Consider the following 13,331-nt stretch of genomic DNA (forward strand, 5'->3'; position numbering starts at 1 on the left):
AAATGTCTTGCCTTTACACCCTGAGAATCAATAGCTGCAGCACAACCTGAGATTCCATGGTTTAGTCACGAATAAAAATGGTACAGCACGCCTTCTTGCACTCGTAACTGACTATACAAATGCCACAGATTAGGTGTGTTCTCTGTTTGTACTGGCTAAACTTTATTTTACTGCATGGGAAAGAGCACTAATTCTAAATCTGGGTACATCTATTGCTCATTTCAGATCTCTCTGAAACGTTAAATGTGACATTAATCTTCTATTAGAGCCTCCTACTGTATAACTTGACGTTACTATGGTAGAAATTATCTCACCTTCCACACAGTGTATAGAGAGATTCTATAAATGGGCAGGATCTTACCTTACAGCAAGACAATTCATCTACATTTTTAAGGTTAATGAGAATTTCAGCGAAGTATGGTCAACCTAAAACAATGGTGATAATGGCTTGTTTGTTTTGAATTTCGCACAAAGCTACACGAGGGCTGTCTGTTCTAGTCGTCACTAATTTAGGAGTGTAAAACTAAAGGGAAGGCAGCTAGTCATCACCACTAACAACCAGCATTTGAGCTACTTTTTACTAACGAATAGCAAGATTGACTCTCGCATCATAACACCCCCCAGCTGAAAGGGCGAGTCTTTTTGTAAGCCAAGAGTATCAAAAAGGTGAGTGATCTAACACATTAATAAACAATTAATGAATCGTTATAATATATAACCGCGTATCAAAGCATATTTGGTGTGACGGGGATTCGACCTCACTACCCCCAGATAACGACTTGAGCTCCTTAACCACATGACCATTCTGGGCCCTGATAGTGGTTTACAAAAACTACAGCTGCAAGCAGTTTTTTTTTCATTGCACAGTATCTGTATTCAGGAACTATGAGCTTAAAAGATGGCATGTGTTTACATGTTCTACTGCTCTGGCGTTATTCGTTGGTAAAAGAGTAACCTAAGAGTTGGCGGAGGGTGGTGATGACTAGCTACCTTCCCTTTAGTCTTACACAGCTAAATTATGGATAGCTAGCGCAGATAGGTCTCAAGTAGCTTTACGCGAAATTGAAAAATAAATAATTAAATTATTTGTATTAAAAGAGGGAATTTTACAACAAGGCGACTCCCGTGTCACGTTAGAATCAAGGCTGATTTTTTTAAATTAAAACTTAGATGACATAAAAATTTAATTATGAACTACACTTTGATACTAATATCATTGTCATTGATCGATAATAAAATTATTTGATTAAATTGTGAATGTAACTGTGAAAGTTTGTGACATGCGTAAAAGAATCAGGCCTCAATGTAAAGAGTTACACAGGCTAAATGGCGTGCTTTAAAATTAATGTAAGACGTTTCTCATAAGTATGGCAGTCTAAAGTTTTATTTATTCATCTGGCTCAATTTCCTGGGAATTATATGTTAGTTCTAAAGTGAAACATTTCAGCGTGACCAGACATTCATTAAAAGGATGTTTTGGAAAGAAAAAGATGTTAACACGAGTTATCTTGTTCATCATTCTAAAACGAACATGGAATGTTGACCTGCCTTACTTCCTCTTGACAATTACTACTGTGGATAACCAGGTACTCGTAGAAGGTGATATGATTCCGTACTTGAACTTCTACTGTTTTTTGAGTGATGAGGATACCACTAGCGCTCCAAGAAAGTCGGCATGGTGGTTGCTTGATTGAAAATTCATCATCTTCACCTATGATATGTCAAGTCACCGTTATTCAGTTAAACTGGTCACCTGGCCCATAAAAATATCAGCATGCTCAATCAACAAGTCACATATTTGATTTTATTGTACTGGATCTATAGTGCTTTACAATCCTCCTTAGTCACTGATATCAGACTTTTTGGTGGCTGAATACTTGCTTCTGGATCTAATAAAATAAACGAAATCCTAATATACCACTGGTCTTGGTTATTTCCACTTTGTACATCACTGTGATGATCATTCAGTATAAAGCCGCAAAGCTAATCACCCATAATGACAAGACAAAACAAAGACTGTGTTTCTCCTTAAACAGATAATCGTCTGAGATATTGTTATTCGCTTTTTTTGAAAGGAAACATTATTTTAAGCATTGAATATATAACCATGTTACATGGTACCAATACGACAAATTTCATTTACAGTAATCTATGTGATCCCACTTGCTTAAATGTATTTTTATTCAAGTTACTACATATGTTTGTGCAGTCCATCTTTCCTAGTATATATCTGGCTAACATCAAATAACCCTCCTGGGGAATATCAGTTAACCAGCTGCAAGGGCAAAAACCGATTAATAATTTCTCTGTTTGTCCATTTTAATTATGTCAATCTAAGGATCAGAGGTGACTATATATGTTTTGTGAGTGATATATACTAGACAAAGCCAGAAACCTGTCTTTCCACTTATTTCTAGGCTACTGTTATTTGCCAAAAGTCAGTATCCACTGGCCATAGTGGTGGTCTCGCTTCTTAAAATCCAGATAAATCAAATCTATACCCTTACCTCATCCACACCTTTTCAAAGAATGCCAAAAGATTAGTAAGACACAGTTTTCCTTAATGAAACCATGTTGAGTATCCAATAAAATTCTAAACTTTGTTAAATTACTTTGCAAAGCATTTCTTTTACAGACTTGCTGAAATAATTTCCACAACTAATGTAAGATTAATAGACTTGAGATAATTATTGAAATCATCTCTCTCGTAAAGAAGAGAGACATTAGATAACTTCCAATTCTTTGGCATCTGCCCACTATTCGAGGGCTGAAACAAATATTAGCAAATGGCTCACATATCCAATCCTTGACCTCTTTCAAAATCCTTGAGGAAATATTATTTGGCCTCGGAGTCTTATGATTTTTATAAACTTCCCAATTTTTTCTTAATGCTACAAAACATTTTTGGAGTATTCTACCAACTTCAGTCACGATTCTAAATTAGTATAACCTTTTCATTTTAACCTATTCATTGCGGTTGGTATATTTATGACCGCTAAGCTTAATTTTCTTTTTGTTCACTATATATATATATGCAAAAACGGCTCGTTTGGGTTGAAAAAATATTTTACATAGAAACCGTTTTTGCATATATATTTCTCTACAAGTGGGTTTTCTCGACATCACTGATTATTTTTGTTCACTGCTTCAATCTATCGGATTCAATGTTATCTAGTAAATCCATGAAATAATCTGGACTTTTCCTAGCTTCGGCAGCGCGTGCTATCATTGCAGCGGTATGAGTATATTGTCGTACATGCCTTATCTGTTTGGATCGGTGTTTGGCTGTGTATTCGCAATCTGTGAGGGTCAGGTGCTATCCAGACCTCCCCCCCCCCTCCTTTACGGTTTCTATTTTCACTACCAAACGCTATATAAGTACTCATGAAATCAGGGACCAAATATCGAATCTACCTCCCACTTCACGGCCATGTACGTGATTGTTATATTTACAGTGTTTAGTACTAGTACTTAGTTGGTTGAGTTATAATTCACAAACAGCTCATTGACAAACGTCACTTTTCATTGTTATCAAACGCGTATTTGACACACATACTCTCTCTATATATAAATATACTTATGGTATCATAATCCAGGTAATGTATTAGATTAAGTCATAGATAACCTGTTTATTGTGATAACCCTTGATATTATATCGTGTTTTTATGCTATGAGTGAATTCACAAGTTGCTGAATATGTACCGGATGACGAGAGTATGTTTTTTGAGAAGCATATTGATGTATCTTTGTTAATTTTGAATGTTTCGATATTCTCATATAAATTCGAAAATAGTATTTTTTTGCTGCTTGTATTATGGGTTGTTTTCAGTACTTGTAAGTAAATTAACTGACGTTTTGGGTATATATGCTTCTACAGGACTCTAAGGTCTTGAATGTTTGGTTTGAATTTCGAGCAATGCTACAGGAAGGCTACCTGTTACTAACTTAGTAGAAAGAAGGCAGTTAGCCAATACTCCTCCCTGCTTACTATTTTATCAAAGATTAGTGGGATTAACCATCACTAATAAAGTACCCACAACTGAAAAGATGAGCACATATGGTGACGGAAATTTACAGGTTGCAAACCGAGTGCCCTTTTCACTAGCCCACTTCTTGAGGAAAATTTAATTATGGAAGACGAAATAATTGGCTGTATGGTAATATATAGTGGAATGTCCATGGGCATTACTTCAACAATTTACGATCCAACACCTCGCACTGGAAATTCAAAAGTAAGAATCCGTATGTGTACAAACCGCAGTGAAAAGAAAAATAAGTATGGGTCATATATGTACCAGCCGCAATGATTGGGATAAATCTGTTTGAAATTGCTTGTTTTGTTTGTTTGTATTTTGAATTTCGCTTAAAGCTACACGATGGCTATCTGCGCTAGCCGTCCCTAATTTAGCAGTGAAAGCCAGTCATCACTACCCACCGCCAACTCTTTCATCAACGATTGTATGTATGTTCGTTTTTGAATATCGCTCAAAGCCACACGAGGGCTATTTGCGCTAGCCGTCCCTAAGTTTGCAGTGTACAACTACGAGGAAAGCATCTAGTCATCGCCACCTGCTGCCAACCTTTGGGCTACTCTTTTACCAACGAATGGTAGGATTGACTGAAACATTATAACGAACTCATGGCTGAAAGGGCGAGCATGTTTGGTGTGATGGGGATTCGAACCCGCGACCCTCGTATTACGAGTCGAGCGCCCTAATAGCCTGGCCATGCCAGGTGTTTGGAGTTGCAGGAAATCATTGTCATACTCAGGTTTTTTCATCCATTTATTTGTTGTTCTTGTTTCTTTTACAATCTACTTTACTTACGTTTTCAGTTCAAAAACAAACTATTTGAATTGAGACACAGTCTATAACAAATAAAACAGTTTCAATTCATTGTTATACTATAATTGTGATCAACTGTTGGAAACCTTATACAGTGTTAACTCACCTTAGGATCATTTTGAGACCAAAGTTTTGTCAAGCAAGGCCTCATTGTATAGCCAACATTACATTTCAACAAAAATTAAAAGTATTTGACAGCTTGTATTTTATGGTACATCGTAGCTCCTGTTACGTACATAGTATCATACCGATACTGGGTTGATGTGATTTTCACAGTTGCTCGTTTGTAGTTAAGCTGTGCTCGCCGCTGGTATCAAAACTCGGTGTTTACCGTTACAAGTCCACGGTTAATAAAGCAGAAAATTCTTATGCTTTAATTAAAGCTGTATTTACTGAATGAATGTTATTTGAATAAAAATATTTATCGTTTTCGGATGACTACTAAATTATTCGAACATAAAATAAAACATGCAGTCTGAAAATCGTGGGTTCGAATCCCCTACACGCCAAACATGCTCGCATTTTTAGGCGTGAGGGTGTTATAATGCGATGGTTAATTTCATTATTTGTTAGTAAAAAGAGTAGCCCAAGAGTTGGAGATGATGACCAGCTGCTTTTCCTCTAGTGAGTCTAGTCTTTTGCTGCTAAATTAGTGACGGCTAGCGCAGATAACCCTTGGGTATCTTTGCGCGAAATTAAAAAAACAAACAAACTGTTACTCAAAATGTAATTTTAATGTAATTCGTTAGTGTAGCACAATGTTTCAGAGCTATTGAAACTTTTTCCAGTGAAATTGCTTTTTCTTTTATTTGTAAAATCTATAGCATTTACTTTGAGTAATCTACGTGTGTTTAAAATTTCATTATTATTTTAATTAATAGGAAAGTTTCATTGAAAATAATATTCTCACACAGATGAAAATACTCTCACAGATTATTATACGTTATTGTTAGTGCATTCAACAATGTTTTATGTAAAAAAAATACTTTAAAAAACGGATGAAACATCACAGATCTATTGCTAAAAACAGTATTTATGTCAAAGCTGCGACGACTAACCCTCAACCCTAACTTTGAACTACCGACCATAGATAACACAGGTTTGCGAATTTAAACTTCATAAATGCTTTGGTTTTTAATAACCGATTTTCCATAATTCAGTTACACAGACCTCGAAAATATTTTTTTTTCTATCACGTAAACAGTTCAAGTAAAAAATATAAATTCTTACTTGGAAAAAATATTTCGTTTAACACACTGAATATTTTTATTATTTGTTAACATACACACAAACTGAAGAAATAGGAAGAACACTGATGTCAAACGAATGTGCAACTTGTTTTTTTTTATGTGAAATCTGAGTTTTTTTAGTTTCAAAACTACGTATTGAGGTGTTTCTTTTATGTATTGCATTATAACATTTTATACAAAAATTTGTACGTGATGGAGAGAAATGGATACAATTTTCGAATTCAGCGCACATAAATTGCTGTCGTACTTGTAAAAATTTCAAGCCAATTAAATCATCGTATGCCTGTGTAATCAGAATCGCCCTACCATCCACATTAAAGATATGACTGTCACTCTCATAACACACCCACAGCATCAATCTGAAGGTATATTTTGTGTACTTGTGAACACTGGAACCTAGCTCAGCTCCAAAATCCAGATTTTTACAACATCAACCTGCATCCATTAAAACATTAGCTTACAGATCTTAAAAACACATTATTTTCGACTGGTGTACAAAAGTGTGATATATAAACATAAGTCAAGTTGAACAATAACTAAATAATTTGCCTTCTTGACTAAAATTGAGACATATTTTCGAAATCTCAAAATCCAGTATCTTTATGTAGATGTGCACATATACACACACATACTGCTTAAGAAGCTCCATGTTGCATGTTCCTCATTTCAGAGTGAATATAAAGCCTTTAAACAATCTTAGAAAAGGTTAAAAAAATTAACTTTAGCCTCAAAGAAAGAAAAAAAACTATCTATTTAAATCTATGTTCTACCATAGAAGCTTCATCAAGGCAGGTACAAAATCTGATTAACACAAAAGTATAGACTTAACTTATCCCTTGTGATGTTACATTTCTCAATATGCTTTTTGTAGACAGAAACTGTAACAGGATTTTGGTTGTCTATATTTGAGGTTCCACATTTCTGAAAGAAGTATTCTGCTGGTGTAGTTCTGCACATTGTACTTAACACTGTACATTCATAGTTTCAGTAACAGTTATGTAACTCCAATTTTATTATTTTAACACAATGAACTTTGTATCCTTATGTTTTAATTTTTGTCTTAACTATCTTGCTTCTTTCTTTTTTAATTTGTGGTAAATCATAAAATAATATAAATCTGTCTTTAGTTCTCGATTTCACATAATATACATCAAATGTTTGTATATCAATAGTTACTAATATATCTATACTATAATAAAAAAACAATTATGAAACAACAACAATATTCAGAATGTTGTTAAATGCATGTTACAACAATTTCAAGAAGTGGAACATCAAAAAGTGATATAGTAAGATAAGATGTTTTTATATTAGTCTGACTTTGTACTAGCCCTAATAAAGACACAATGACAAAACATACCTTGAAATCGTCTTTTATTCTAATTCTTTGGAGAGTAAAGATTGTTTCATTCTATATTCACTGTCAAAATATCCAAATTTCTCCAGTTCACAACAAAATCTTAAAAAAGAACTTTTTACACAAATTATTAGTTTATTATGAAGCATGCATTTATTGACTGTGGTAAATAAACTTTTTACCACATGTGTCTTTTACATATTACACCTGAAAACATCAAATAAGACAAAAACAAAGAATGATTACAAGAGAAAACACATGAAAAAAATGTAATGATGCAAAATAATACACTTCTGTTTTCTATATCCATTTCTCTATATCCTGCATAACAATTATTCAAAATTTGCTTTAATTCTGTTTCCTAAAAATATTAAGTTCAACATTTTTCACTCTGGTTGTATTGTGCATTATTTCTCAATTTTCTAATTATACGCTGATGACACTTTTAGAAAATGACAAATTTTTCTGGAAAAGTAAAATGTGAAATGGTGATGTCACTATGTAGTTTGATCACTTGTACTAAAATAGACAAAACAAATCAAACACAGATGTTACAGAGAAGAAAAATTCTGCTTCCATCACTAACTATTGAATGTAGAGGTTAAGCAAACTACTTGTTTTCAATCTACTCCAACAGTAACCATACTGGGTCAGTATCTGCTGCCAGGAGTACCTCTTCCCCTTCCCAGAAATGATCCAGTCATTCCAACCAAGGTTCCCAATAATGGATGGCGAACAACTTGTGGGATTAGACCTACTCCACCAGGCATCATACCTTGACCTCCTCTTGTAAAAGACATTGGACTCTGGCCCATCATAATCTGACTTACTGCATTCCCTGGTGACAAACCACCCATCAGAGGAGGTTGGTTAGTTATCAAAGCTGACTGGTTACCCACTACAGATGGCATATTACCAATCAAAGATGACTGATTACCCACCAATGATGGGGGGTTACTTACTAAAGCAGACTGGTTCCTCATCAAAGATGATTGATTACCAGTCACATTTGACTGGGTTACAGGATTTTGTAATGACTGTTTTGAAGACTGCTGATGAGTGTATGTATTGGTAGTGTTTGTTGTAGGAATGGAAGTTTCCATTAGTGTTTTGGAAAGGTTAGGACTGGTTTGTATGAAATTCTCCACAGCTTTCTGTAAATTAGGGTTGTCAAGCTTTAAGTTGGAGGGAGTCTGATTTGCAGATGAAGAGGGTATTCCTGTGCTAGAGAAGCCTGCATCTACAGTCCCTTGGTTGATCATGTTCAAGATTCTCTTTTGAAGTTCTTTCTGCTGTTGTTCCATTGTCATTGGTTGTGCCTGTTCTCCTAGAATGCCAAAAATGCAAAACATTTTTTTTTTCAATTATGAAAAGTTTCATGACTACTATAAAAAAAGGTAGGTTTGTAATACTGACAGTTTTTTAACACACTGTGAGTTTTACTTAGATATAATTATGAAATTCAAAACCATGCAATTAGTTTCTCAGTAGCCACCTATTTCACCTAACTGGTCCTTTGGGAAGCAACCAATTTACAAGTGGTTACAAATAAAATTAACAAACTGATTAGTTTTATATATTTTACTTATCTATTATAGGTATAAAGGAGATAAATGGGTAATATATAAGCATTCTTAGTTTTACTTAATTTATCCACATAACTAACTGCAGTTAGGATACTAATTAAATTAACAAAATGATGTACTCTGAAGTTTTATAGCATAAAAACCCAATCCATCAAGAAAGAGTTTATCAAACTGCAAAATTAGAAGATATTGCTTATCTGTCTTTTTAAATATGTCATTTTGAGTGATTGAGTGTGAAGTTAACATTCATGTGTGTGTGTGTGTGTGAGATAATAATTATTAAATATCTACATAAAAAAACACTCATTATTTTTATTCTAATGAATAAATCAGACCAATCAATCTATTTACAAGTAATTATTACTACTATTGTAGCCCAACTAAAAACCTTCAGGGTTGAAGTTCAATAAAGTCAAAATTGAAAATTAAGCATTTTTGACGAGGGCCTACGAATATAAAGTGGACCTACTTCCAACATACTTAACAGAATGGTTCACACAAACTTACATATAATGTATGAGTATCCTGTTATATTTTACAGTTCTATTTACTTTTGATATTTATAATTTATTCCAAGCACTATAAACAGAGTTTATCCAAAAATGTTTTTCTTGTTATAAATACACTGTATAAAACAATGAGATAAACCAACATGAAATTTAAATTTAAAAGAACTAAATCTGATATTTATGAAAGCTTACCATGTAATTTGATGGAAGGTTCGAGTTTGGTATCACCAGTTCTTTCTAATTTTCTTGATTCAATTTCTGTAAGTTTATCTTTACGGTCCTGCACATACTTCATAATTTTATCAAGCTCACGCATAGTTAAATGCTTTCCATCAGCCAAGAGATTCAGAAGAAAACCAATATCTCGATCTGGGGGTGAAGGAGACCTACGTGTAAATACCTGTGGCTCCTTCTTTTCAGGCTTTTGATTCGAGAAACGCAGTGACAGGGTATATTCATGAAAGCTGCGAGCTACTAATTTCAGAGCGTCATCAACAGGCATGTTGTGATGTTCTATAAAAACCAAATCATTCTATCATTTTTATGCATACACTGCACATTAAACAATTTGTATCTATCAGAAAACCAATAACAAAGACAGCACACAACAACCCTTCACAAAATAAAAGTAAAAATGTATACATCTGTATTATGTATTATGCTTGTGGCATAATTATCTTTAAAAGTACAGTATTCAGTACTTAGAAACAATAAAAAGAATAACAAAATGCTGAAACCCAAGTGATCGTGTTAAACCTTTGTTGAAAAGCACCAAAAAGGAAACCCCATTCAGCATCAACAAACAAATTATATTATACTTCAGTTTTTAAATATTCATTTGACTTTACAAAATACTCTTCTATACCTAACAACTGAAAACTCAGTGCACCTTTGACACAGGATAGTTTATTAAAAGTGAAATCCGTATTTATATTATTACCTAGAAATGATTAATCTACCCACATAAGAAGTACTTGTGAATGTGGGCAAAACACTTAAGCTGATAAAAGAATCATAAAGAAAATGTGTGTATGTTATAAACTAAACTAAACATTAGGCACATTAAAACAATACAAAGCTACAAATTTTTATAAAGTTTAAAAACCAATGACCACAAAAAACAAAAACAAAAAAATCTTCAAATTTGAATCAACAAAAAAATCAATGTATATTGTATTATATATTTACATGCTATTTTATGTTTTTCAGCCTGCTATTACACATCATAATATAAACTGAACTAGTGAGTGATATACCAACTGTAAAGTATTTTTTGACAAAGTTATACATTTATCCAATCTTAATTTATTACACAATAATGGAATTTGTTGTTCCCATCTTACACTATAATCAAATCCTTAAGTAATTCTGTACCAATGAATGGTAAGAAATACAATTTGCACATCTCACATCAGTAATAATATTAAAAAGTAATGAAAAATCCAATGATTTCTGAATGAAATGCTTTGTTCAAAAATTTCATCACCTTGTCTCAAGTACAAAATAAATAAACAGTGATTAGTCCAATTGCCTTAGGTGGAATTAGGTTACATGTACTCAATTTTCAATGTTTTTTTTATTATTTTAACAAACAGCCTTTAAATAGTTGTAGAAATTTCTTACTTTTTGAAGTATTTATATTAAAAATAAACTGAGTTTCAAACTTGCTTTTAGATTCCTACCATCAAATTGGAAATCCTTTTGTTCCAAAATACTACATTTTGTAATACAAACCAAATTTTAAAATGATTTTAACAATATTGAGTGAGTCAAGATTTTTGAGGGAAGAAAAATATGTACACATACACATATAAAGTTAAACCTAAACCTTTAGTTTGATATTTTTGACAACACTAAAATACTTTATTTTTGACAATTTAAGTATGAAAATATTTTAATGTAAAAGAAATCCATTTCAAATTCCTAATTTCAATATCAAAAATTTAAAATGTTAACTTTAGGTAGAATTTTGAATTATTTCTTATCACTTTGACCTCAAAGAAAAATAACCTGCCAATTCTCAAATGTTTCTGTGTAACTAAACTGTATTTTAGAATAATAGTTTTATTATTAAATCACACTTGAGATATCTGAAATGCAGCAACTGACCAGTACTACTCACTTCACACACGTATAATAAACTCATGAGATGGCATGTTAGCTTTAGCTTTCAATGTAATTGTGTTACTTTTATAACAAATACTTCCTTATCAGTAGACACAAAACAAACCAGCAATACAAAATGTTTTTAGTATAAAATATTTACAAAAATAGACTCAACATAATACAATTTCATTATAACCCAACAATTAACACACTTTCACAAAAAAGATATTTGACAAAAACATGCAACTCTAATAGATGACAAATATCCAGTTTTTACCAAACACAGAGAACTCACTTCAATGCCATACAGAGCTGACACAAACCCATTAAAAAAAATACAAGTTTAACAGGGGGTGAAATATTGCATTTAAAGAGTTAAAAATACACAAAACAAAAATCACAATAAAGAAAATGTACTTAAGAAAAAACACTAAATTGTAATTAAATATAAATTTACAGAACCTTTAAAAATTAGAGACATTTTCTATAGAAATCAGAGCAATAAACAGAACCTAACGATTACTGAATGAACTTTGGTATCAAAACCAGATTCCCCAGCACACCAGTTGACTTTATCCTCTGCATCATCAGAAAAAGAATACCTGAAGATCTTCCCCTGAAACTATGCACCTCCACAGATATTGATTTCATCATGTAACTTTTGTCACATTGTATAAACAGCATTTATTTCCAGCAACAATACAGCTTCTCCAAAAACAAAACTATGACAAGAGTTCAGCTCAATACTTCTCCATTCTTCAGTAATATTTACAAGGAAGATATTAGAAAAACAAATCTATGGTCATATACTTTAAAAATCACATATGTGGAAAAGTGAGTAAATAATAATTTCATAAACTGGTCACAAAAATAAGGTATTCTGGACTGATTTTTCTAACTCAACTATTCCAACAACAACAAAAAAAGCAATTCAGAATGTAAACACAGATAGAATCACAACCTGACCATTCTGTTTACAGAAAACCTATAATTAAAACCACCTTCTTACCATTAAATGTGACAAATTCATCAGCTGCTTCTTCAACCATACCTCGAAAAGTAAAAGAACACAATTACACAGAATTTTAATAAACAATAATCCACCAGTTTCATCCAAATTACTCTGAAAGATAAAAAACACACTCATACTAATACCACTGTTACTCTAAAATTGTTACAATATACATATCTAAGCAATAACAGCAAGTAAATATGTTACAATTTCCAAATAAAAGTTTACTTGAAAAATTGTGAAAACGTTCAGGAACACAGAAAAGTTAAACAAGTCTTTAAAGAAAAGCAAAAATATTTTATCTACACATTTCCATTCTTGGAGAAATAATACATGTAAGAAAATGGCAGAACCATAACCAAAAAAATGACAAACACCACAATGCCACTTAAAATCCATGCTTTTTAAACATCATTTACATATTCTTTGCACTGCACAACAATGACAAATAAGACCTTTAAAAAAAGGGAATCTTTATGTAGAATTCACACACTCAACCAATAATAAATCTTCAGGAATTGTTAGGAAGGATCACCTAATTATTGTGGTCCAAGACAAAATTCCAAGCATTTACCAATCTTGCATGATGATTATAAGTTGATTTTAAATTTTCCTTAAAAATACTAGAACTAACAAGCATACAAAAAACAACTAGGAAAGGCACTCG

General features: G+C 32.5%; 1 protein-coding gene across 2 annotated transcripts in view; it reads right to left on the bottom strand.

The window, feature by feature from the left end:
* Positions 1–7,581: 7,581 nt before the first annotated feature.
* The window catches only part of LOC143250771 (uncharacterized), a 32,070-nt gene continuing 26,320 nt past the window's right edge, over positions 7,582–13,331 (bottom strand). Inside the window, exons 8-10 of one of the 2 annotated variants that reach the window (XM_076501740.1) lie at positions 12,662–12,703; positions 9,739–10,059; positions 7,582–8,778 (exon numbers count right to left, since the gene is read on the bottom strand). In XM_076501740.1, coding sequence (XP_076357855.1) covers positions 8,102–8,778; positions 9,739–10,059; positions 12,662–12,703 — 1,040 coding nt within the window. In that variant the 3' untranslated portion in view covers positions 7,582–8,101. The remainder of the gene's footprint in view (positions 8,779–9,738; positions 10,060–12,661; positions 12,704–13,331) is intronic. The other variant, XM_076501741.1, reaches the window with a different exon arrangement.

Source organism: Tachypleus tridentatus, chromosome 5, assembly GCF_004210375.1.
Source record: "Tachypleus tridentatus isolate NWPU-2018 chromosome 5, ASM421037v1, whole genome shotgun sequence".
NCBI classification, from domain to species: Eukaryota; Metazoa; Arthropoda; class Merostomata; order Xiphosura; family Limulidae; genus Tachypleus; species Tachypleus tridentatus.